General features: G+C 42.4%; 2 protein-coding genes across 6 annotated transcripts in view; one reads left to right on the top strand and one right to left on the bottom strand.

The window, feature by feature from the left end:
• RAB11FIP5 (RAB11 family interacting protein 5) overlaps positions 1 to 2,736 on the bottom strand; it is a 36,420-nt gene extending 33,684 nt beyond the window's left edge. For 2 of the 5 annotated variants that reach the window (XM_073211524.1, XM_073211528.1), the window contains exon 1: positions 2,126 to 2,261. Coding sequence is in view for 3 of the 5 variants with exons in the window: in XM_073211514.1 (XP_073067615.1) it covers positions 2,126 to 2,556 (431 nt within the window). In the remaining 2 variants the exon portion in view is untranslated. Of the gene's footprint in view, positions 1 to 2,125 lie in introns of all 5 variants that reach the window. The other 3 variants (XM_073211514.1, XM_073211517.1, XM_073211529.1) reach the window with 3 other exon arrangements.
• Positions 2,204 to 26,090, top strand: LOC118974112 (uncharacterized). Its single transcript, XM_073216417.1, has 9 exons — positions 2,204 to 2,224; positions 2,363 to 2,500; positions 2,551 to 3,041; positions 3,218 to 3,287; positions 3,577 to 3,653; positions 5,094 to 5,210; positions 15,230 to 15,518; positions 22,528 to 22,601; positions 24,106 to 26,090. The coding sequence occupies exons 1-6, from the start codon at positions 2,204 to 2,206 to the stop codon at positions 5,107 to 5,109; spliced, it is 813 nt and encodes a 270-aa protein (XP_073072518.1). The 3' UTR covers positions 5,110 to 5,210; positions 15,230 to 15,518; positions 22,528 to 22,601; positions 24,106 to 26,090.
• Positions 26,091 to 27,346: the final 1,256 nt, after the last annotated feature.

Here is a 27,346-nt window from a genome sequence, read left to right as displayed (position 1 = left end):
CTTGGGACCACCACAGCTGGATCCTAGAGTTAAAGAGCAGATACTGTTCTTCCCTACCATTATCCAGAGCTGAGGACGGTACACCCCGGTCTTCTCTGTCTTGCCCTCTCCACACTAAGAAATGTGCAGACTCACTCTCTTAGCAGCCCACACCAGTGTGCTCCAGGAAATGCCACCCGGAGTGGCCATTAGAGCCAGAAGTGGGAACTGGGGACTGGGGTGGGAGCAGCAGCCCTAGCCCTCTGTCAGTGGACATGCTTTTACATCCAGGTACTAGAGGATTAAGCGAATTTCACCAACTTCCTCTGCCTACCACAAGTCCCCTCTCCTCTCCTGCCCCCTTCAGATTCTATAAATAACCCAGGTCAGTGCATCAGAGGAAAGGCAGCCAGGCGGGTGTGGAAAGATCCTGGTGGAAAAGATGACTTCTATAAAGTAAATTAAGGCTCCTATTCAGATCAAGGATGGCAAGTCAAATTCTCCAAGAGGGGCTGTCCTTGGCTGAAAACAGGCCCAACTGGGCCTACATGCATAGCTAAGGATGATCCTGGGGCCAGGAAGAAAGCAAGGGCAGAACAACATGAATGTTCCCTCCCCACCCCCCACCCCCAAGTCGATGAGCTCACAGAAACCCCTCCCCATAAGCGGGGAGACTTTTTAGAAGTCCCTGAGATGTGTTATCTACTCAGGCACTACTCAGATTAGCTGGTGGAGGCTGAAGAATTAGGGAAGAAAAGAGTGGACTGCATTTGGGGCAGCAGCCTTTTTGGAAAAAGAAAGGGCTAAGGGAGCCACAGGAGACTTCCCACTCCACCCCAGCCCCTCGGGTTCCCTGAGCCAGGAAGGAGGAAGAGGACAGAAAAGGGGAGGAAAAAAACAAAACAAGGGCCAAGCTCTACCACATGATACCACAGGAACCAAACAGCTAGTCATGAGGAAAGGGGAGAAGGCCAGGAGAGGGGAGATGAAGCCAGGTCACAGCCCTGCCCAGAAACCCACCTGTGCTAACCCACCCTCTATCCCAGACCACAAAAAGCCATGAAGGCCCTTCCCTACCCACATTTTTGAAAATGTTCAAGGTCAGATCCTTTTCTATCCAAATCCTGCTTTCATTTGGATCTGTACCAGGTTCATCCTTCTCCTCCAGCAAGCCTTCCTAGATTTACTCAGTTGGATGCCATTTCCACTAGGACAAACCTTTTCATACCTGTCCCCACCAAGGGCACACCCCTGCCTTCATACCCTTCCGCTCCCCAAACAGGGCCCACGGGGTCCAGGGGAGGCATCCAGTCCACCTCTCCAGTGATCCACAGCAGGTTGTCAGCCCTGGGCTTTCAGATCCTGCCCAAGCCCCAAACAGGAAACTGGGCTCAAGTTTGAAGCCTTGATCTCAAACATAAGAAAGGTTAAAAGCTGCCAAAATAAACTATTAAAAAAAAAAACCACTGGCCCTTCTAGATAGAAGTGACTAGATTATCTCCTGCTGTTTTAACCAAGCTGCAGCTTTCACCTCAGCAGTACACACAGGACAATTAAAGGCGAATTTGTTTCCCTCCTTTAGTTAGGAGGTTCTCCTGTTCTTAGACCAGGGATTCAGAGGGGCAGGGTCCTCTCCAGGCAGCACAGGGCATTCGAGTACCAGGAAAGAAGCTGATGCCCTCCATAGTCTCTAGATTTGGTGGGGCACCTCTGTGCAATCTTGCCCTCAAGGCTAACACTGTACCCTCTTTCCCCCTGTGGGCCCAGCTTGGGGCAAGCGCCTGCAGTTCCGCTCCCCTTCCAGGAAAAGGAGAGACGCCCGGGGCCGAAAGAATGGCCCAAAGATTTTCCTTCCTGAGGTTGCACACAGTCCAAGAACGTCTGGATCCCATTCCTAAGTTTACTTGACAATCGACCTCTAAGGCGAGGCCACCAAGGACCCACCAGCGGCCAAGCACAGAACTGCGCACCGGCAGGGATTAGAGGGGACCCCAAATGTGAAGAACCAACTTGTCGGTTTACGCCCTTGAGCACGAGGCAAAGGGCTTGGCGCCCCGCCCCGCCAGCCTTCGGGGTCCTGCTTTCCTATCAGCCCCGCCCGGCGAGGCTTTCAACCGTTGACGCGCCCGCGGCGCCCCTCACTCACTGTGCGTGCTGGGCGCGGCCTGCGCCGAAGACCTCGTCCAGTGCCACGGTGGCCTGGCCCAGGAACTTGTCGACGCCGATGAGCGAGCGGTGCATGGTGGTGAGCACCAGCTCGCAGGCGGCGGCCGAGCCCGCAGCCCAGGGCGCCGGGCCCGCGTCAGCCTCCTGAGCCCGCAGCAGGCCGTCCAGGGCGCCGGGTGGCAGCTCGAAGGAGCATTCCTCGCACCACTCTGGGCAGCCTGGCGTCTTCTCCACCACCGACGTGCTGTACTTCTCGCGGCCCACCTGGATCACCGTGTACGCGTCGCTGGTACTGCCCGCGCCGGAGCTCTTGCCCCGGAGCCCGCGGGCCCGTAGCACGGTCACCTGGACGTGCGTGGGTAGCCAGCGGGAGGGCCCCGCCGCCGGCTCGGCACCCCGCACCAGGGCCATGGTGGGGAAAGCGGCGGCAGGGGAAGGCTGGCCGAACGGGCCGCCGACACCGGACCAAGTGAGAAACTGAGCAGCGGCGGAGGGCGGTCAGGCGCCAACTCTGAGCGTCGCCGCCGCCGCCGCCTGCCTTACCGGCCGGCGCAGCTGCGCGCTGGGCTGGGCTGGGCCGAGCCGGCAGCCGCCTCCCCGCCTCCCCGCCTCCCAGGCCGCCGGCCGCCGGCCGCTACGTCAGCGCCCCGCCCTTCGCTCCGCCCAGCGGCCGGCGACCCGCGACCGGACCCGCGCGGCCGCGCAGCAATGCTGCGGCCGCGGACCGCCGTTCTCTTGTCCCGCGGCCGCAGGCCGGCCTGGAGCTGGAGACGGGGCGGGGGTGGGCGCGCGGCCTCTGCAGCGGGGTGGGCGGGGCTTCCGCCTTGGCCCCGCCCCGGGCTGCGGGCCTTCCAAACCCCACCTTGCCGCAGGCTGCGCTACATCCTCCGCCCGGGGTGAGAAGCCCGCTCCGCGTGCTCCGCCCCATCCCCAAAGTCCCTGCTGCCGAAAGCCCTTGCCCTAAAACTGATCCAGCCGCCCCTCCTGGGATTGCCATCCCTTCGGCGCGGACAGGTGAGGGTGATGCAGATTCCCGCTGCGCGCCTCGCCCACCGCGCTCCCCTATCTCCAGCAGGTCACTGCCGGGGAAGGTGCCTGCGGGAACCCGGAGCGATTCTCCCGCATCGGCGACCGGGAAGCGGGTAAGATGCCGCTCCCCTGATGCGGGAGACCGCGGTGCGGAAGGCCTCAGCCGGCCCTGCAGCGGAAAGCAGATGATAAATAATGAGTAACTACATCAATATTTAAGTGTTCCCTCGGAGCGCTGGGGCTCATGCGTCACGGATTGGGGGACGTTATAGGCACTGGTGAGGGGTTTAAACAATTATTTCCACCCAGTAAGTGCCTACTGTGTGCTGTGGGCAAAGCCCAGGGTATTACTTGAACGCTTTGTTTTTTATTAATAATGATAACAATGGTTAATAATTATAGATTCTGGATTTCGACCAGTGCTGCTCCATGTGCTTAATATGCATTACCTCATTTCATCCTCAGAGCAAAGCTGTGGGGTGAGTATGGTTTTTATTCCTATTTTCCGGAAGATAAAGTTGCAGCTTAGAGAGGTTAACCTGCCCAAGATCCGTAGCTGGCAGAGGCAGGATTTGAATCAACAGAGATGACCCCAAAGCCTGTGCTTTTTTTTTTTTCTTAACTTTCAGAGCCTGTACTTTTAAAATAATAATTTAAAAATAAAACATAACACACAGCTAAAAAAATAAAATAGGACAGAAGCCCTTATGATTCAAAGTAAAAAACTCACTCTCCTCCCCTCTATGCAGAAATAACCACGAATTGTCACTTGTCTTTTCAGGCCTGCTGTGTCTTTCGTACCTCTACATAAATGCTTACATACCTATATCTGGATTTACCCGGCCTAGCCATTATCTGTCTTCCTGCTATGATAAATAATGTATTTCACACCCAGTTCCCTCCCTTAATCTGGTGTGGTTATCCTACTATTTTTAGCTCCTCTGTTGGATACCTTCATAGTAGAAACCTTCATTTCTTTTAGGAGAGACTTGGCTTCCTATGCTGTGAGAGGGCTATGCCAAAACCTTCACTCTCCAGGGCATCCCCCGCAGGAATATGGATGTAGGAATGCAGTACACCAAGCCCAGGAAACCCAGGGTACACACCCACCATGGGCCCCAATCCTGACAGCCTCTCACCTTAACTCTGTGATAGCAGACTGGTGGAGGCAGCCCAGCCACTGAGCCCCATGGTCACCATCTGTGTGGACAGCACCTGGCTGTGGAGACAGCCAATGGATCTGCCTATGGATCTTGGCTTTCTGCCATGGAGCAGCAATAAGACCTGATGATTAAACCAGCTCTCTAACCTCTCTCAGCCTCATTTCCTCATCTAGAAAATGGGAATAATGATTCCTACTTCAACAGTTGTTGAGATTACATGCTAAAATTTTGTCAAAGATTTTAATGCAGTGGAGACCATCACAAATGATCTCAAGAAATATGAACATATACAACTTTTTTCTGATTATAAAAGTAATTTGAAAAAATATAAAGAAAATAAAAATAGATCATAATCTCACCATCCAGAAATAACCACTGTTACAAGTTGCTGTTTTTCTTTCCAGTCTTAGCACTATATGTTATTGTTTTATATGCATTGTGGTTGTGAGGCAACTTTAGTATAATGGTTAAACCAGTAGGCTTTGGAATTGTGTTTCTACCATTTACTTTATGTGTCCTACCTCATTTACCCCTGCAGACAACCATTTAAGGCAAGTGCTACTTGCTATCCTCAGTTTCACTGATGAGGAATTAAAGTAGAGAGAGCCTGAGTAATTTTCTCCCAGTTTCTGACTGGAAAATTGCAGAGACTGGACTTGAATTCAGGTCTGAGTAACCACCTATGACACTCTGCTCTCTCACTAGACTTGAATTCAGGTCTGAGTAACCACCTATGACACTCTGCTCTCTCACTAGCTTGTTGGTTATCTAAGCACTACATCACTGAAGTCATCACTGAAGGCTTACCTAAGGTTATAGAATCAGGATGCCCCCACGTTAAGAAGAGATTCCCCAAGGACTTGGGAAATGAAGGTATCTTTACCACTCACTCTCCTTTAATGATTCTCTTCTGTTTCCTAGCCCCCCAACATGCCTGGACTGCCTGTTCCCACCTACCTACCTCCCCCTCCCAACAGAGTAACAAGTCTTCAGGGAAGGGCAAAAGAAAATTCAGCAGGACTACTCTCTCCTTCCTCCTGCCCTGGCCCATGCAGTGTGGCAAGCTCAGGCTTCTTGCTGTGTCCCAGGATAGCAGCTGTAAGAGGGCAGGGAAGCCAGACCTGGCCCCCTGCAGATCACTGGGCCCTAGAAGAGAAGGGCAGATCCACTAGCTGTTCCTGGTTGATAAGAGAGCAGAAACTGAAGACACGGAGTTCTTGGCCACCTAGAGGTATTTCCGCCTTTAAAAGATGAGGCCACCTAAGCCCCCCACCCCCTACAGCCTGCCTTGAGGGTTAAACGAAGAACCCTGAGATTCCTCTGTCCTCCAGGGCTGGATATGCTCATGCCTTCCTGGGCGTCTAGCCCGTTGGAAACAGTTCTTGCTGTAAAGAGTAGTCCTTTGTGTAATCTCCACCCGTTGCTTCTCTCCACGATACCATGAAAGCCCGCTTACCCTTACACACAGGCACTTCAAATATATTTGTCGGGCTCTTCAACCTACCTTCCCTGGTGCTTCACCTCTCCTTCCTGAGTCTGTTCTCTAGACCCCTCACCAACTCTAGACCCCAACCAGAGTTGCACAGGCCTAGGTTCAAATCCTGATGCCAGCCATTACCAGTGTTATAAGCCTGGGTAAATTACTGAACCCCACTGAGTCTCAGCTTCCTCATCTATAAAATGAGCCTAAAAATAGGAAGTCGCCTCACACGGTTAGTGTGAGAGCTGACCTAAGACACACTAAGCAGTAATGAGTATTATCTTAGAATTCTTTGCTGAAAGCAAAAGCTTATGCCTTCTGGCCTCATTTGTAATTCTTTGATTGCCAATGAGATGGAACTTCTTTTTCAGTTGTCAGTCATTTGTATTTCCTCTTTTAATGAGTTGTCTATTTTCTGAATTGTCTGCTTTCTATACCCATTTTTCTTTGAAGCCTTAATTTCTTATTTATATTAACCCTATGTTAAGAATAGTGACACTTTATGTTTTATATCTATTGCAAATATGTTTTGACGTAAGTTATGTTGTCAAATCCTTAAATTTCTTCCGTTGTTTTAAGCTTAAGTTCTTCCACACTCACAGGTCCAATAATACTCATATTTTTTCTAGTTTTTAAGTTGTTTGGCTTTTTCTTTGTTCTTTTATTCCCTTTAAATTCTTCTAGAAACTATTTTAGCGAATGAGTTGAGGTGAAAACCTAACCTTCTGTCCTCCAACAGCTATCCAAGTGTCCCTATAGTTATTGCAAACCTCTATCCCTTTGCCAATGGTTTTCACATATAAATTCTTATATATACTGTAGACAGTCTGAACTTTGTATTCTAGTCCACTGAGATCTAAATTTTGTCAGTGCCTTTTAAATGCTTCATTACAATGGAAGAGCAAATCTTCGCTCATTTCTTTTTTTCAAAGATTTTATACCTACTCTCACCTGTGCATTCATCCACATGAACTCTAATTCTTTTTGGAATTATGAGAGAAATTGTGAGAAAAACTGACATCATTACAAACAACAGCCATTTAAAATCATGCTATACTCCCTAAAATTAGGAATAAGATGAGGATGTCTTCTGTTCAACATTGTGCTACTCTAGCCAAGAAAATTAGTCAAGAAAAATAAATAAAAGCCATCCAGATTGGAAAGGAAGAGTAAAACCATTTCTGCCTGCAGATTGCATGATCTTCAAAATAGAATATCCTAAGGCATCCATTAAGAAACTATTAGAACTAATAAATGGGTTCAGCAAGGCTACATGATATAAGATCAATATACTAAAATCAATTGTATTTCTACATACTAGCAATAAACAATTGAAAATAATTCCATTTTATGAGAACACCAAAAAATACCTAGAAATGAATAGAACAAAAGAAGTATAAAACTTTGTGCACTGAAAACATCATTGAAAGAAATTAACAAAGACCTAAATAAATGGAAAGACATTCTAGGTTAGCAGATGGAAAGACAATATTGTTAAGATGACAATACTCCCCAGATTGATCATATTCAACACATTGCCTCTACATATTCAACACATTTCCTATCAAAACCTAGCTGCTGGCTGCTCACCTCTGGAGCATGCATACACTCCTTTCTAGAGTGTATAATTTGCTTTGTTTAACTACTCTTTGCTTGTACCTGCTCGACCTGCTCGTGAGTTCTTTCTTGATCAGAGTCAAGAACCCTCCCGCAGGTTGAGGTCTCAGCTAGCGCACAGGGAGATCTCCCTGGATTGGACTGCCTGACATTTTGACAAACACAAAGGGATTCAATGTGGTACTCAGTAACTGTCTAAGTTGTATTGTCACTATTCAGGTGTGGACTAAGAAGCATGGCCATTTCAGAAGCCTGGGGTATCCTGAGAGCCACCCCAATGCTGGGAGCACCATTGGCCAGTGTGATGCTTCTCCTTGTAGTTTAATGAAATGTGGCAATGGTGGGACAAGCATAGAGGGTGGATCTACTGTATACTATATATAGGGGGTGGTAAGGAGCATTCTTCACAGAGATAGTTTCCACCTGTGACCCTAAACATGACCTTCCCCACCACTGTAGCAAAAGAGCAACTTGTGTTTCATTGCCTCATGGGTACATCTGTTACTGTCCTCTGGGAACCACTGGGATCTACTGCGAACAAGCTGACAAAAAGAAAAATCCATTTAAAGATGAGAAGGAAAATTCCTGATTGACATGTCTTCTTTTCTATGGCCCATTGAAAACTCTTGTGGAATTCCACTGAGGCATGGTGCTATGGTAAATAAAATACCAACAGACCACTTGAATCCAATGGATTTAAGGGTCCCAACCACCAGAAGTGATTCAAAATATCTAAAGTTCCAAAAGTGCAGGAATCCACAATTCAATTTGACCAGGAACTAGCTCAGATGTATGTTTTTTAAACATCTAAGGGCCCTGAGCCAACTTTCAAAATTATACCGAAGATGAAGGGTTGCCAGCAAACAATAGGTGCTGGGTTGGATATTTCACAAGGACCATACACAAAAGTTAACTCAAAATAGATCACAGACCTAAATGTAAGCACTATAACAATAAAACTCAGAAGAAACTATAGGGGTAAATCTTCATGACCTTGAGGTAGGCAAAGCCTTCATAGATATGATACCAAAAGCACAACCAGAGAAAAAGTAAACTATAGCTCATCGAAATTAAAATTTTTTTCCTTCAAAGACACAACCAAGAAAGTGAAAAGACCACTTGAAGGATGGGAGAAAATATTTGCAAATCATGTACCTGATAAGGTATTAGTATTCAGAATATATAAAGAACTTTTACAACTCAAGAATAAAAATTCAAATAACCCAACTTAAAAATGGGCAAATGATTTGAATAGATATTTCCCTATAGAAGATATACAAATGGCCAGTATGCTCATTAAATAGAAACCCAAAACTTTAGCCATTAGGGAAATACGAATCAAAACCACAGTGAGACACCACTTCACACCCTCTAGAATGGGTATAATGAAAAAGATAATGAGTTGTCAGGAGTGTGGAGACATTGGAATCCTCATAAGTTACTGGTAGAAATGTAAAATGGTGCCACTGCTTTGGAGAACAGTTTGACAGTTCCTCAAATTATTAAAAATGGGAGTTACCATATGACCTAGCAATTTCACTCCTAGAAAGAAATATACCCAGGGGAAATTTAAAACTGCATCCTCATAAAAAGATGTACATGCATATTCATGTCCAGATTCCTATACCAAACCAACAAACCAATCACCGCCTACGGTGGAAGACATGTCCCTGTGTGCTTAACTTCCCTATCTATGCCTTGGGATAGTCCAGGCTGCCATTCCCTTCATTTCTGTTATTTTTCATACACTGGCTCCTTCCTCTCATCATATAAATATGTTCAAGTCACTCCCAATAAAAGCAGGAAACATCAAACTCCCTCTTGCTAGCAGCCTACACCATGTTCTCCTTTCTGTCAGCTTTTCTGAACATGATTTGCCACCTAGTCTTGATACTCTCACTTCTCCATTCACCCCAAACCACTGCAGCCTGGCTTTCCCTGCTGTCACCCCATTAAAAATTGAAAATCCCTATGCCCTCCTTCACTCCTTATCTTACTTGACCTCTTTGGCATTTAGTAGTAAGCATTCCCTTCTCCAAGCTCCCCTAAACCCACTCCTTGCCTCTGGGATTCTTCTGGGTCTCCTTCAGGGGCTCCTCTTCTCCTATTTCTAACATTGGTCTATTTCTCAGCCCTCTTCTCTCTTCACTTCTCAGATTCTCCCCAAGATTCACTTTTACACACATAGTATACACCCTGTGTATGTCCCCAACTCCCCTGTGTCTACTTCCAGCTCAGTCCTCTTTCCTGAACCCAGATCCACACTTACAAATGCCATGAAACCTCCCATAGACACCTCCCACTCAGCAAGTTTGTATTAGTTTGCTAAGCCTGCCATAACAAAATACCACAGACTTCAACAACACAAATTTATTTTCTCACAGTTCTGGAGGCTAGAAGTCCAAGAACAAGGTGTTGGCAAAGTTGTTTTTTTCTGAGGCCTTTCTCCTGGGCTTGCAGGTGGCCGTCTTCTTATTGCATCCTCACATGGTTAACCCTCGGTCTGTGTTATCTTTTTATAGAAGTGTTCCAACAAATGAATGAAAGAGGAATAACTGAATTGAACTGGAGTATCATCATTTCACAGCCCTTAATGAATGAATGGATGTAGGCAGTGATTATCAATGGCTGCTTACATCATACCAAAAAAGAGATAACCAGGAATTATGTGCCTCCTGATGGAAGAACATGCCTCCTAAGAACAAGACTACCTATCAAGTAGTCGAATCCAATCAAGCCTCTAGAAACAACTATAAATTTATAGGAACTACATAGGACAGAGAAAGTTAACAGCTCAAGGATGTAACCAGCAAAATCCAGGCTGTGGAAACTATAGAATAAATAATCCAATTCTTTCAAAAAGTAAATTGCAAGCAAGGAAAAAAGAGCTGGAAGAGCACCTAAAAACTTGAAAAACACATTTTAAAAAAACAGTAAACATACCAATAGCAATAAGCACATCCAGCACCCAGATCATGCTTTCTAAGTATGGTAAGTAAAAAGCCAGGCTTCTTGGAACATGGCTGGTTCTAGGACTAAGGCAGGGGAAATACAAGATTAGCCTGGATCATTTTGTAACACCAGACAATAGGGAAGTCCTCAGGGAAAAGAAAAAGTTTGGGGAGGGTAATGTTAAAACAACACAGGAACCAGCTTGAAAGAACTCCCAATGGCCTGAGCTGGAACAATTTGAGCCACAAAATAAATCCAGGATCAATCCAATAATCATAGGCATATTGGATTATAACCCATAAAATAAAAATCCATGAATTTATAGTGTTATCAATAAACGGTTGAGTGAATTAAGGTAAATGAAGAGTGAAAAATCTTCCTTACAGAAGAGTTCTAAATAATACATACACTGTCCCCACCAAGAAATGGAGCTTAATTCCTTTCTCCTTAAGTGTCACTGCACTCAGAGACTCACTTTCAAAGAACAGAGTATGAAAAATGGTAATTTTACCATGAAAAAATTTGGCAGACACTACCTTAATCAAGAGATCTAGATTAACGTCCCCAGTGATAAGTCATAGTTATTAGCATGCACCCCCAACATGATGCAGTGAGGTGGGTGCTTCACCTCTGTGTCTTTCTGAATACTCATGGCTGCTTTCTAACCAAGAGAAGAACAGCAGATAAATCCAGATTGAGGGACATCCTTAAAAAACCTGAGTAGTACCCTACAAAAGTGTCAAGGTCATGATAACCATCACAGATGGGAGGAAATTCAGGAGACATGTCCATAAGGGGACCTGAGCTGTGTATGTCTGTCTAACACATTCCCAAGTGTGATCCCTAAACAGTACACCTTACTTTATTTTTTATTACAGTATCATTGATACACAATCTTACAAAGTTTTCACATGAACAACCTTATGGTTTCAACATCACCCATATTATCAAGTCCTGACCGTTCCCCAGCCAATTGCAGTCAATGTTTACCAGTGTAGTAAGATGCTGTAGAGTCATTACTTGTCTTCTCCATGTTGTACTGCTTTCCCCACGATATACCTATATTGTGATTGTGAATTATAGTGCCCCTTAGTCACCTTCTTCCTCCCCAACCCCTCCCTTTGGTAACCACTAGTCCTTCATAGTCAGTGTGCCTGTGCTATTTTTTCCCTTTAGTTTTGTTTTGTTTTTATACTCCACAAATGAGTGAAGTCATTTGGTACTTAGCTTTCTCTGCCTGCCTTATTTCACTGATCAAAATACCCTCTAGCTCCATCCATGTTGTTGCAAATAGTAGGATTTGTTTTCTTTTTATGGCTGAATAATATTCTATTGTGTATATTTAACACATCTTCTTTATCCATCATCTATTGACAGACACTTAGGTTACTTCCATATCTTGACTATTGTAAATAGTGCAGCAATAAACATAGGGGTGCATATGTCTTTTTGAATCAGGGATCTTGTTTTCTTCAGGTAGATTCCTGGAGTGGAAAAACTAGGTCAAATGGTATTTCTATTTTTAGGTTTTTGAGGAACCTCCATATTGCTTTCCACAGTGATTGAACTAATTCCCACCAACAGCACGTGAGGGTTCCCCTTTCTCTGCATACTCATCATCATTTGTTGTTTCTTGTCTTTTGGATGTTGACCATCCTAACTGGTGTGAGGTGATATCTCATTGTGGTTTTAATTTGCATTTCCCTGATGATTAGCAATGTGGTACATCTCTTCATGTGCCTATAGGCCATCTGATTTCTTTGGAGAAGTGTCTGTTCAGATCCTCTACCAAATTTTTAATGAGATTATTTGTTTTTTGGTTGTTGAGACATGTGAGCTCTTTATATATTTTGAATGTTAACCCCTTATCAGATGTCATTTATGAATATATTCTCCCATACTGTAGGATGCCTTTGTGTTCTACTGATGGTGTCTTTGCTGTACAAAAGCTTTTTTTTTGTATTCATTCATTCATTCATTTATTTATTTATTAGTCTTGGCAAAATACACATAGCGTAAGATTCACATCATAACCATTTCTGAGTGCACAGCAGGGGGTGTCAAGCATAGTCACATGTCGTCAGCCATCCCCACCCTCCATTTGCAGAACGTCCCATCCTCCCAAATGGAAGCTCTGTCCCCATGAAACATTAACCCCCACCCCCTCCCCCAGCCCCCGGCCCCACCGTCCACTTTCTGTCTCTGTGGATGCAGCTCCTCTGGGGACCTCCTGGAAGTGGGATCAGACGGGACTTCACTGAGCACCACATCCTCAAAGTCCAACCACACTGTAGCAGGTGTGAGCATGTCCTTCCCTTTTAAGGCTGGATACTATTCCCATGTGTGCAGAAGGACACATTTTTTTTTGTATCATTAATCTACAATTACATGAAGAACATTATGTTTACTAGGCTCCCCCCTTCACCAAGTCCCCCCAACAAACCCCATTACAGTCACTGTCCATCAGCATAGTAAGATGCTGCAGAATCCCTACTCGTCTTCTCTGTGTTGTACAGCCCTCCCCACTGTACAGAAGCTTTTTAGTTTGATATAGTCTCACTTGTTCATTTTTGCTTTTGTTTCCCTTGCCCAGGGAGATATGTTCATGAAGAAGTTGCTCATGTTTATGTCCAAGAGAATTTTGCCTGTGTTTTCTTCTAAGACTTTTATGGTTTCATGACTTACATTCAGGTCTTTGATCCATTTTGAGTTTATTTTTGTGTATGGAGTTAGACAATAATCCAGTTTCATTCTCTTGCATGTAGCTGTCCAATTTTGCCAACAGCAGTTGTTGAAGAGGCTGACATTTCCCCACTGTATGTTCATGGCTCCTTTATTGTACATTAACTGACCATATATGCTTGGGTTTATATGTGGCCTCTCTAGTCTGTTCCATTGGTCTATGGGTCTGTTCTTGTGCCAGTACCAAATTGTCTTGATTACTGTGGTTTTGTAGTAGAGCTTGAAGTCAGGGAGTATATCACCCCAGCTTTATTCTTCCTTCTCAGGATTGCTTTGGCTATTCGGGGTCTTTTGTGGTTCCATATGAATTTTAGAACTATTTGATCTAGTTCATTGAAGAATGCTGTTGGTATTTTGATAGGGATTGCATTGAATCTGTAGATTGCTTTAGGTAGGATGGCCATTTTGACAATATTAATTCTTCCTTTCCATGAGCATGGGATGTACTTCCATTTATTGGTATCTAATTTCTCTCATGAGTGTCTTGAAGTTTTCAGAGTATAGGCCTTTCACTTCCTTGATTAGGTTTATTCCTAGGTATTTTTTTGATGCAATTGTGAATGGATTTGTTTTCCTGATTTCTCTTTCTATCGGTTCATTGTTAGTGTAGAGGAATGCAACAGATTTCTGTGTATTAATTTTATATCCTGCAACTTTGCTGAATTCAGTTATTAGTTCTAATAGTTTTTTGGTGGAGTCTTTAGGGTTTTCTATGTATAATATCATGTCATCTGCAAACAGTGACAGTTTAACTTCTTCCTTACCAATTTGGATGCCTTTTATTTGTTTGTGTTGTCTGATTGCCGTGGCTAGAACTTCCAGAACTATGCTGAGTAAAAATGGTGAGAGTAGGCATCCTTGTCTTGTTCCCAATCTTAGAGGAAAAGCTTTCAGCTTTTTGCTGTTAAGTATGATGTTGGCTTACCTGTTATTTTTAAGAAAAGACTAAATTACCTTTTTTAATCTTTAGAATATATTACAAAATCATTATTATATGAAGGCATGGTCAAGTGAAACTAAAAAAGTAGGGGAAAATTATTACAGAAGCATATAGAATAGTTAGTTTAAAAATCACATTATTTTCTGGATTTGAAGATGTTTTTGGTACTTGTCAGCTTTAATTGTTCTCTATTTTGGGGTAATTTTACACTTATAGGAAAGTTGTAAAGATTGTACAGACAGTTCCCACATAGCCTTCACCCTGCTGCCATTAATGATAACATTTTACAGGTACATTTGTCCAAGCTAAGAAACAAACATTGGTAAAATATCATTAACTAGACTGCACACATTATTCAGATTTCACCAGTTTTCCTATTAACATAATTTTTTCTGTTCCAAGATCTAAACCAGAATCCCACATTGCATTTAATCATCAAGTCTTCTTAGTTTCTTCCCATCTGTGTTGTTTACTTGATAGATTTCATTGGTATATTTGCTTTATATGATTTTATGAATTTGTGTTATATTTAACAGTAACAAAACTTTAAAAATTGTAATGGCTTCTCATTGCTTTTAGAACAAGGTCAGTCATCCTTGGCCTGGCCAGCAAGGCTAAAATGACCTGATTCCAACTCACCTCTGCAACCTCTCCTTGTCTCACATGGCCTAGTGAAGCTGGCCTCCTTTCAATAACTTGTATTTTACTTTTGCTCTCTTCTGCCACAGGGCCTTTGCACTTGCGATTTCCTCTGCCTGGCACTCTTCCCTCCTCTTTGCCAAGACAATTTCTACTACTCTTCTGATATTCCTCTGGCAGTCCAGTCCTGCCTGAACTCCCTAGCTGGGTAGAATTTCCTTACCCACAGTCTCTCAGTGCTGTCCACTGGGGTAACACTACACTGATTTGGGTAACTATTTGTTTTTATGTCTTTCTCCCGGCTAGACTGTAAGGTTCATGAGAGCAGGCACCACATCTGCCTGGCTGACCTTTATCATCTGCTTCCCCTACAATGCCTGGCATGTGGCAGGTGCTCAATAATATTTGTTGATTTAAAAAATGAACAAAAATCATAAATTTTGCTCAAAAAGTGGGGGAGGAAAGTAGAGAAGAGGAGGGAATTACCACAGTGTTTGTTGCTTCTTTTTTCATTTTTCACAGCGATGGGGACAATAGAAAACCAGTAAATACTGGTTGTTTGTGAAGATGCCATCCAAAACTTACTCAGAAGGCAGATCCTGGTAAATCAGAAGATGACACTTTTGTATTTGCTGGGCACCTGGATAGGTTCTGGATGAAGAAAGTTTGGCTGCTGAGCCTGCTCCCAGGAAAGCTTGAATTACTGTGCAGAGTGAGGATTTTGAGTTTCCTGGAGCCATCAAGCACTCCATGAGGGAGGGGCATGTAGAGAAGATTAGAGTGGTTGGCAGAGCCAGCAAAATTGCAAGAGGCATGTGCTATTAAGCCTTACTTTTGTCATTAATTTCTACTTTTAGTGCATTATGAGCTAATGATATGGTCTATATGATATTGATTCTGTGAAATGTATTACAGCTCCTTTTATGGCCAATTTAAATGTTCTGTGCTTTAAAAGAATGTGAATTCTCGAGTGTTAAGTTCTATTATGTCTAACAGATCAAATTTACTAGTTGTATTGTTTAGCTCTTCAGTATCTCTATTTTCTGTCTGCTTGCTCTTCTGCTTTCTAAGAGGAATGACTTTGGATTTACACAGGCTTAAGGATATTTATTTAAGAGTAAAAAGATAAAGGTTAATACCTAAAAATTAGACATTTTTCAAATTCTTGGGGGTGAGGAGAAACAACAAAGAAAGCACAGACCAGAAAGCAAATGATGAAAAACAAGGGACTATAAAAAGCAATCTGAAATTATATAGGATGACAAGACTAAATCAAACTATAGGACAATAATTGAATAGGAGAAACTTGTCAATTAAAAGGAAATACTTTCAGATATGGTTTCAAAAAATGCAAACATATGCAATCAATAAAAGGTATGCCTAAAACAAAATTTCTTAAATAATTTGGAAGTAGAAGAAATGAAAATCTCAATGGGTTTTAAAATAACTTGACAAATTGACTATAAAGTATATTCAAAAGAATAGATTTAGAGAGTAATAAGTATTTGTTAAATGCCTAAGGTACCACGCATATGTTATAAAGCTGCAATAATTAAAATGATGTGGAATAGAGGGAGAAATAGGCAAATAGCATCAGGAAGAACTGAGAGGAAGTCTGGGAATAGCCTTACACATGCATAAGAATTAATCTGTGATAAAGATGGTATTGCAAATATGTAGGAAAAGGACAACTTTACTCTCCATTTATAAAAAAATAATAATAATAAATATTCAATATAAAGTTAGAGTTCCAACTCTTAAAAAAATGATGTTAGATAGCTTAAAGATCTAAACATAAAATCCCCACTCAAGTACTAGAATAAAATACAGGAGTATATTTATTATATTTATTTTTTGTATCTTAATTGCTCAAAGAATTTGAGCAAACAGTTCACAGGGTAAGTACAAAGGGCAATTAAATATGAAAAATGCTTTACCTCACTACTAGTTTAAAACTGTAAATTAATAGAGCAGCAATCCCCAGTGTGGGGGACGAAGGACACCTGCATGTGGGTATGAGCCTGCACAGCCTATTTGGAGAGATCAGCAATTCAAAATGGGTCATCCCTTTAACCTGGCAATTCTATTTCTAGGGATTTACCCTGTGGAAATCCTCACACAAGTGTTCAAACTGTGTATAAGGGTTTCTGCATGATTTAAAACAGCAAATCCCTTGGGGTGGAGTCTGAAGATCCATTAACAGGGACAAAGCAGTCCCAGCAGGTCAGAAGAAAGGCCGTGAGCCCAGCAGGCCACTGAGGAAAGGGGCTGTAGCCTGGGCTTCCCTCCTGTCAGAGCTGGCCTCCCCACTGGCCCTCTGCTGAGGAAAACTGGCTTCTGCAGAGACTGGGGGATGGTGGCCCCAAGGCCCTCTGGCCATCAGTCCTGTCCAGGACCAGCTATGGTCTCCAAGCTTCAGGGCTTCTTTGTGTCGCCAGACTTCATCTTTGGTGACTGACATTGTTTATTTTGAGAAAAACACTAAAGTTTTGGGCCTTTTGGTTAAGCAAATTGTGAAGATACAGTCAATATACTATTTTAAAATAAAAGGGTATAAAACTGGAAGATGCTCTGCATATTTTGGATCGTTGGGGAAAAAGGGGAAGAAGTATCTTTGTAAATGGTTCTCTTTCATTCACTGATTCACTCAATGTGGGACAAGACAGTCTCTCAAGAAGCCTTCTCCATGAGCGGAGGAACTCTCAGGAGGGAGACAGACAGCAAATACCCAAAAATATAGATTATAGGAGCCTGTATCATAGGGCTTTTACAATGGGGACACATATAGGGAATTCAGGGGGGCTTCCATTTCCCTAGGGAGGACAGGGAAGGTTTCCCTTAAGAAATTACATTAGGCAAGACCACAGAAAGATGAGAAGTGGAAAGGAATCCCAGAACAGTGGACGGAAAGAGGGAAGGGCTTGTGCAAAGCCTGAGGTAGGGAATTGCTGGGAGCACCAACGACAATAAGAAAAGGCTGATGTGGCCCTAGGACAGAGTGGGATGCCCAGAGGGAAAGGCCGTCTCCACCCTGCCAGGACCTATGGGCCATTTAAAGATTTGGGATTTTCTTCTGAGGGCAATCGATAATTATTTATGGATTAGGATAATGTTTCTTTTTAACGAATTGGATTCAGACCAATCTCCTTGCCCATGTTTTGGGCAAGGATGTGGGAATAGCCCAGCCTAAGAGGTTGCCCACAGGAAACTGGGAGGAGGGCCGGGAGGCAGACAAAAGACTCCAGACAAATCTCCTCTTCAGAGTGGAGACCCCCGAGAGCTGCACTGGCCATGCCAGCACGAGTGTGTGGGGCTGTTTGGAGAGGCTGTGCCCAGCAGTAATCTCCAACTCTGGGAATAGCCCCACCAAGGACAGGGCGCATCTTGGGTCAGGGTTGGGGGTAAAGGAAGTAGGTAAGTTTTGGAAGCTGTCAGTCTTTCTGGAAACGTAAGAGTGCGGAGAGACGAACCTTAGCATCCCAACCTGAGAGAAGGGCCGCAAGAGCCCAGGACTTGGTGGTGGGGTTGCTGTAGGCCCCTGTCCAGCTCACCTCACCCCTGCAGTTTGGCCTGCACCTGTCCAGCAGCTCTTCCTGAAGCACCGCTAGGCTCCGTCTTGCCACATCGGTGGACTCTTGCCTTCCTTCCTTGGCCCTTCTGAGGCAATTGACCCTGCATGCAATTTCCTTCTTAAAAGAGAATTTACACAAGTGATATGTAAGTACAGTCTCATCATGCCCAAAGGAAGAAGAAATCACACCATATCGATGTGTATAAAGAGTAAAACTCACCCTCAGCCCCACCTCTACTTCAGCTTCCTTTTGCCCCAGAGGTAGTTATTATCAGCAGATTGCTGGGGATGCTGCAAGGCCTTTTTCTATTCATTTACCTCCATATACATTGACCTGGACTATTTTTATAAATTGGATCATGCCACACATGCTTTTTCATTTAACCAACATATATTAGAAATTTTCCACATCATCACACATAAATCCATCTCTTCTTGATTAAAACTATTCCATAGTAGTGATGATCCATAATGTATTACACTGTCACCCTAATGATGGACATGCAAGTTGTTTCCACGTTTTAATTCTACCAAATTGTGCTGTAGGCTCCTACTTCCAGGAGTGTGGCCTACTAGGTACTTATGAAGGGCCTTCCTACAAAACAACTAGAAGCCACACAAAGCATGACTCTGCTGGGCTCACTGGAAACAAGAAACTCTCAAAAATAAAATAAAAGCAAGAAAAAAATAAAAGTATCAATTATAAACACAGTTTTATCTCAGTTACATATAAATTATGCACAGAAATAAAAGTATAATACCTTCTAAGTGAAATAGTTAAGACTGTGGTCCATCAACATATTCAAGCAGTGAAAAACAAATGCCATATAGTTACACAAATCAACACAAACAAATCTCATGACTGCGAAAAAGCAAACTGCACAAAAATACATGCAGTATGATTTATAGAAAAGTCAAAACTAAATAAAACAATATATAGTTTAGGAATGGGTACACGGTTGACCTGTATGAAACTGCTTAACATGTATGTGGGAAAACCATAAAGAAAAGATGTGACACAAAATTCAAAACATCTAAATATCAAGGATGTGGGGTGCTGGTATCTGGGAAGGACAGCAGGGATTTCAAAAATTTGGGTTTACTGACTGGGTGGTGGATCCACTAACATTTGCTTTGTTTTTATTCCTTATATTTTACACATGTAATAAATATTATTTAATAAGACCATATGTTTTGAAGAGTGAAGGAAATATATTACAATGATAGTCAATGCTGATAGTCTGGGCATTTTGATTAAGTGTGATTTTTTTCCCTCTTGTATATTTTTATGAGTCATAAAAATTTTGTACAGTGGGCATGTATGACTTTTACAGCCAAAGAAACAAAAACCCTAGCTAAGTTGGAAAGCTGGCAGCAAAAGGATTAATGTTTTCAGACATGAGCCTTACACTGGAAAGTAAAAAAAAAAAAAGAACATTTAGGTGAGATGTTTTACTGGTCTTCACGTGGAAGAAAGCGAGAACATAGTTTGTTTTGTTTTGTTTTTGTTTTTGCATGATGGCAGTAATATCTACCTTGCAAGGTTTTATTGCAATAATCTGAAAGTGATGATATTTTGAGAATCTTACAGAGTATTAATTAGTAAGTATTATTAGTGTGAGAGATGAATAAGAATGACTAAGCAAAAACTGTTCAGGTAGAATTTATAAAAGCACTTTCTAACAGTAAGACTTGGGAGAGTTTATAAATGTTAACAGTAGAGAATACTATCCTTGAGATTTTTAAATAATTTATTATGGACAATTTCAAACATCTTAAAACCTGAGAACAGTTTAATGAATTGCCATAAACCTGTTACCCATATTCAACAATTACCAAAATTTTGTCACATTTACTTCATCTTTTCCTCAGTGTGTGTGTGTGTGTGTGTGTGTGTTGCTGCTTAAGTATTTTGAAATAAATTCTAGACTTAATACATCTCTACAACATGGATATTTTCTTACATAGACATGATGCTATTATCACATTTAACAAAATTAATAGTAATTCCTTGGAATTCTCTAACACTAGATCATATTTAAATTTCCCCAACCATCTCAAAAATGCCTTTTTATAGTTAATCTGTTGGCATTAGGGCCCACAGAGTACGCTTAGTAATTGTGTCTCTTAAATTTCTCTTAGTCTGTCACAATCCCTCTTTTTTTGTTTTTCTTTGTACACTACTTTTAAAACTTTATAAATACCATGTAAATTACTTCATAATATTCACTTACATACATACAATAATTTACTTAACTATTCACCTAATGATAAAATTAATCTTCCAGTTTTTCACCAATAAACAATACCACAATAAAAAAGCCTAAATACATCAAAAATTAGACACAGCTGAAAAGAGAAATAGTGAAGAAAGAGCTGAAGAAATTACTTAAAATGCAACAAAGAGAAACAGAAGATGGAAAATGAGAAAGAGGGCTTAGGAGCTATGGGGTATAAAATAAAAAGGCCTGTCATTTGTTGAACTGATATCCCAGAAGGTCATTATGGAAAGAGCAATACATGGAAAAGCAATACATGAAGAGGTAAAGGAAGACTCTTCCAGAACCAATGAAATATATGAACCTGCAGATACAGGATGCCCAATATAATATGAAGCAAGATAAATAGAAAAAAATCCACCCAGATGCTTATAAGGAAACTGAAGAATACTAAGGACAGAGAGTGGTAAAAGCAGCCAGGAATTAGCATTTGTTAAATTTAGTTAAAATTCTTGTGATCTTAAAATTGAATTGGAAATATTGATATGAACTTGTGTCTTACTTTTCTTTTTAAACAATGTGTATTTTCCAGCTCTCTCCTCTGAAGAAATGACAACCCAATAGCAATAGCACCGTGAGGGACCAAATTGTTCTCTGTAAACACCATTTCCCACTAACAGAGATCAGGCCTCTCTGAAGAAATAGCTGATCCCAGTTCTAGGGCAGGAAATCTACAAGATGAACCAGGGAGCTCTCACCAAGTCATAAAGTAAGGAAGTTGCCAACAGCTACTAGGGGAAAAGGACACAGGAGCCAACTTGAAGGGACATTGGCTAAAGAGGGACTAATTTCAGCATCAATAATAATAATAATAATGACATTTTATTGAAGCACATGTAATATATAAACTTCCATAATTTGATAATGACACACGCACACACCCATCAGGCACCTTGATAGGACATTAACTGCCTCTCAGTCGAGGAGTTGAAGAAAGGTCCTTAATAGATAAATTCCAGCTAATAAATGGAGAAGGAATGATATCTTTGGGAAGTCACAATTTTGTGCCTCTTAATTCGGTAATGGATGAATTTAATATCAAAGTTTAATAGCCAAACACAGTGTGCCACCTGGCATGATGCAATAAGAGATACACAGTGCCACCTATCACAGGGTTTTGCCAAAATAATTTAACCTGAATCTAATCAAGGCTGTAGCTATAACTCAATTTATGGGAAATACAGGAGCTAGAGGAACAAATGAGATGACACCATGAGGAAGCAATCAGCTTAAATCCTGATTGTGGAATATTCTGTAAGACAAATGGCCTGTTTTTATAAAAAATAAGTGGCATAAAAAAGGAGGTGGAGTGAGGCTTAACGGATGGAGAGAGACTTAATAGCCATATCAGCCAAATGCAGAGACAGCACTTTGTGTGCTGAGTCAAATCAACCAACTATAAAAAGACGTTTCTGGAACAATCAGGGAAATTTGAACATGCATGAGGAATTCAAAGATATTAAGCAATTAACAAAAATAAAGCAAAAAATCCTTACCTATCAAAGACAATCTGGTCCATATATATCTGGAATTTGCTTTAAATGCTCCAGCAGAAACAAAACAATACCCAGGCAAGGGTAGGCAGAAGAGAGGAAACAGTAATAACAAAATGTTAACTGTTAAACCCAGGTGTTAGGAATGTGGAAGTTCATTAAAATCTTCTCTTTATTTTGAGATACATTTGAAATTTTCCTTGATAAAAGATTTTTAAAAGGCAATCAGAAAGAAAAGTCCTGTCACCTACAAAGAAACAAAGTGACAAAGACCTCTCAACAGCAAGAGTGGAAAACAAGACAGAATAATATACTCAAAGGATTAAGGGGAAAAAACTGTCATGCTAATGTTATATATTCAGCAAAACTATCTTTGAAGAATGAGGTGAATTAGGGACATATCTAGATAAATAAAAACTGAGTTTAGCACCAATAAATCCATACTGAAGAATGGCTAAAGAATGTTCTTTCTTTCAGGTAAAAGGAAAATGATCCTAGAAGGAAGGTCTGAGATTCAAGAAGGAATGGTGAGCAAAGAAAATGGTTAACATGTAGGTAAACAAATGTTGTCTGTATAAAATAATTCTAATAGTGCCTAATTCATGGTGCTTAAAAACAGAATCAAAATACTAGACAACAGCACCTAGGAACATGGTGTGTCTCTCCATTTGTTTAGCTTTTCTTCTTTTCTCTTAGGTAATGAGAAAACGGTTTTACAATTTTCTTCGTGTAGGTGGTGTACTTTTTTATTAATTTAAATCCTAAGTTTAATATTTTTCATTTTTATTGTGTAAAATATAAATTTACCCTTTTATTTTTAAATGTATATGTATAGCATTTTGTAGTTTTTAGTTGCTATTGGAAATGGTATCTTTTGACTTTCGTGTTTTTAAATCACTTATTACTGATACATAGGAAAACTATTGATTTTGTATGTTGATCTTGTATTGGCTACTTGATTCTCTTGTTATAACAGTTTTTCAGTTAACTCTTTTCTAGGTACATAAGAACAACATCTGCAAATAGGGATATTTTTTTGGTTTCTTCCTTTCCAAATATTGTACTTTCTTTTTGTCTTGTCAAAGTAGGACCCTCTATACAATGTTGAATTAATGGTAACAAAAGTGGACATTTGTATCTCAGTGTTACATTTAATGGGGAAGCTTTCAACATTTTACCATTAAGTATGCTATTGATTTCTAGGAGTTTTCCTTAGTCATGGTTAAGGAAGATTTTTCTATTTCTAGTTTTCTAAAGCTTAATTAATTGTAATAAAAGCTGAGGTCCTATGTAGTTCAAAGGTGTGTTCCAGACAGATGTGTTATCTGGCCTCCAAATAGAAATCAAAACAAAATTTCTATTTGTACTCTTTTAGAATGTACTTTCCAAGAGCCTCTTTTTCTCTCCCCACCTCAATTTTCTTTTACTCTGGAGCAACTCTGGAACCTTCACACTCCCAGCCCCACAGTTTTTTGTAAGCCCCAGTACAGTGACCTCCCTTCAGCCCATGGATTTTCTTTCTCTATTTTTCATTATGTACTGTTTCTGTTAGGTACTTGGCATCTCTAGCTAAAGGCCTCACCTTCCCTCCAGCCTCTTGGTTTTCTCTGTTCCTGCTCTCTGACCATGCTTCATAAAAGACCATGGGACCCAGCTGGCAAAGTTTCTTCTTTAGGGTGCTGGCAATGGGGACACTCATCCACTTTTTTTTTTATTATTGTGGTATCATTAATATACAATCACATGAGCAACACTGTGGTTACTAGACTCCCCCCATTATCAAGCCCCCACCACAGACCCCATTACAGTCACTGTCCATCAGCATAGTAAGGGTCACTCATTCACATTTAAACTCTCTTCCTTGCGCCCACAGCACTCTCCTTTGGTTATTATAGGCACCTACCTGATAGCTCACCCCTCTCTTCCATGGCCCTTAAATATTCATGCGCTGGAGGCTCCGCCTTTGGCCTGTTCCTTTCTCATGCTCCCTGGGCTATCTCAGCATACACAATGATGACCCCAAATCTACATCTTTAACCTCACCTCTCCCCACAGCTCCAGAATTGTATACTAACTGCCCAGTGCACATCTGCCAGAGGATGTCCCTCAGGACCTCACATTCCATGGCTTCAAACCTCGCTCGCTCACCGTGACTACCAACACACTGCTCCTCTCCTGTATTCCTGAGTTTTGGATGTCATGCTTGAGAGAAACGTGGAAGTCGGCTCACTCTCCCTTACTCCTGCTCCCCACACTCAGTAGCTTGTCAGAACCTTCCCATCTTGTTTTACTCCCCGCTCCCCACACGGAGCAGAGGTAGGCTGGAGGCGCCCTCTGCTGGTGGCTTTAGGAACTACAATTCCTTAGAGCTGCTGGGCTCCCAAGCGTCGAGAGCCACAACAGGGCTTTTTTCCCTCGGGTCTCCACCGAGTAAGATTGCTTTGCCCCAGCCAGCAAGGCGGCCCCCAGGGCAGTCTACGAGCAGTGAGAAAACCGGCCATCCCCTCCTCCCCCAGGCCCTAGCCGTATTCACTGGCCCCACAGCTCTGTGATGCACACCGCCCCTCCGCTCCTTCCCCTCGTTGGTCCTCCTCTCCTAGCTCACAGCCCGGGATGGGTGGTAGCACAGCGGATGCGGGGTCGGGGTGCCTCCCGGAGGCAAGAGCCTCCGTGCATCTCCCTTGGGCTCAGCCAGTCTGTGCCAAGAGAAGGCTGAACATGCAGCCTGCTGGACCAGACTCAGCTCGAATGGACCTCATCTTGCCTTAATGTGTAGTAACAGGTGACCCCTTCTGATGCAGTCTTGAGGATCTACGGCTTCATAGGTGCCTCTACCCTAGTATGGAGGGTGGGGTCTGGGGAGGCGGGAGGGGAAGCCCTGCGCCAGGTCCCACCTCTTGGTGCCCTAAGAGCAGGCTGGATTTCATTCTCCAGTAGCATCTAATTAAGGTGTCCTGGGCTCACAGCTCTACTGCCCCTGAGATGTTCCTTAGTCTAATGGAGTAACAGACAAACAGAAGATAGTGGGGGCCGGTAAACTGGTTTTAGTGTCATTCAGAAGGTGGAATCAGCTGGACTTGGTGGTTGATTAAACTCATTAAATTAACATTAACTGAATGCTTCTGAGTGCTGGGCACTGTGTGGAGTCTGAGGAAGACAGGGAAGTAGCTTCCAAAATCCTAGCATGAGAAACTGAAATGGGGACTGGGAAGAACAGACTAGAGAGGCTAGGGAAGGGAGATGACAGGCCCTGTGTGGACAAGCTGAGCATGTGGTGCACTGAGACATCCAAGTGAAAGGCCCAGCAGATGGCTGACATGCAGGCTGGGGATGGGGTGCAGCATCAGGGAGCTGCTGGGACCTGGTGGGAGGAGCCCTGAGCAGACCGACATAACCAAAGCGGTAGGGTGAGAGGTTTCTGGAGAGGGGGTGTAGAGTGAGGACAGAAGAGCATCTACAGCCCCAAGATCACTGGCTGTGAAGAGCCTGCGAAAGAGGCCACAGAGGATTAGGCAGACAGGGAGAAAGTGTGTGGACAGGGAAATCCAGGCAGAGGGCGTCAGGAGGGAGGGAGCAGGCAAGAAGAGGAAGGCCTAGGGTAGTCAAGGGCCTGAGAAGACCTACTGGACTTGGCCACAGGAAACTGGGGCACAGTATTTCTGAAATGATGCAGGCTGAAGGTGGACTACAGCAGACCCAGAGTTTGAGAGTGAGGAAGGGGAAGCAATGAATGTAGGCATTCTTGGGGAAAGAGGGTGTTGTTTGTTTTAATGAGAGATCTGAGCGCATCTGGGAAGGAATCAGGTAGGGGAAGTTGAAAATAAAGGACAAGAGGGGGTGATAGAGTACCTATTATGACATGTGACCCAAACCATTTGGCTAAAACTAATCTACTTTGTCATGAGATGGATTATTTAAATGTCCAAAAAGGGGTTGATTAGGTCAAATAAATGTCTAACAATATAGGATTTACTGCAAAATAATTGTCTAGTGAGAACTAATTGGAACAAAACCTCTAACAATAAAATTTTAAATGTTTACTTTTGTTGTATTTTCTTATCACAAAGTAATACATACTTATTTCAGTAAAAATCAGGAAATGCCATCAAAGTAAGGCCCTTAAAGAACACCCATAATTCCACCTACCCCAAGTCACTTATACTGGTTTTTTTGGTTACAGAACTTTTGCTATACATTAAATCATTATTCTGCAAAAACTGGCATCATATTATGCATATTAGGATATGTGTATTACTTCTCTCCTGCTGCAGAGCAAATTACCCCAATTCTTACAGCCTAAACCAACAGATATTTACAGTGACTCCTCATTATTCATACATTGTTTTTGTGAACTTACCTACTCATTAAAATTCATTTTAATCCCCAAATCAATACTTGGAGTGCTGTCGTGATCATTTGCAGATAAGTGCATGGCAGTGAAAAGTGAGAGCTTGAGAGTTGCCCTATGCGCACATTCTCAGCAAGGCTGAACAAAGTGACGCTCTGCCTTCTTTCAGCTCTCATACTCTAAACAAATATTCTTTTTGCAGTCTCTTTAGCATCCTGTTCTTCACATTTTGGGAAATTTTGTTGGTGATCTGTTTAAAATGGCCCTAAGTGTAGGGTTTAAGTGATGTCTAGTGTTCTTAAGCACCAGAAGGCCTTATGATATGCCTTATGGAGAAAATATGTTAGATAAGCTTTTTTCAGATGTGAGTTATATTGCTGTTGGCCATGAGTTCATTGTTACTTAATCAACAGTATATATTAAATAAGGTGGCTTAAACAGAAACACATGTAAAACAAGGTTATGTATTGATAAGTTGAAAATGTGAGGCTCACAGGAACCCTATCTTTCCTCTGGGAGCAATGGTTCAGTAATCAAAAAGTCAGTGTTCTTGGTGATTTTATAGAGCATAACTGCCATTAATAACAAGAATCAACTGTGTTATTCTGTAGGCCAGCAATTTGAGAACAGTGTATGTGGGTGGTTTTGGCTCAGGGTATCTCATGTAGTTGCAATAAAATGTCGGTAAGCATTGAAGTCATCTAAAGGCCGGTCTGAGGCTGGAGAATCTGCTCCTAAGATGACTCTCCCACATGGCTGTTGGCAGGAGGCCTCAGTTCTTTGTCATGCAGGCCTCCCCCAAGGGCTTCCTGAGTGTCCAAGTGACTTGGCAGCTGGATTCCACTAGTGAGAGCACAGCAAGAGGCCGCATCTTTTATGCCCCTAGTCTTGGAAGTCTGCCCACCATCCCAAGTCAGTCACTAAGTCCAGCCCACATTCAAAGGAGGA

Source organism: Manis javanica, chromosome 1 (assembly GCF_040802235.1).
Source record: "Manis javanica isolate MJ-LG chromosome 1, MJ_LKY, whole genome shotgun sequence".
NCBI lineage: Eukaryota > Metazoa > Chordata > Mammalia > Pholidota > Manidae > Manis > Manis javanica.
The sequence above is the reverse complement of the archived record's forward strand: the minus strand, read 5'-3'. Positions and strand labels throughout refer to the sequence as shown.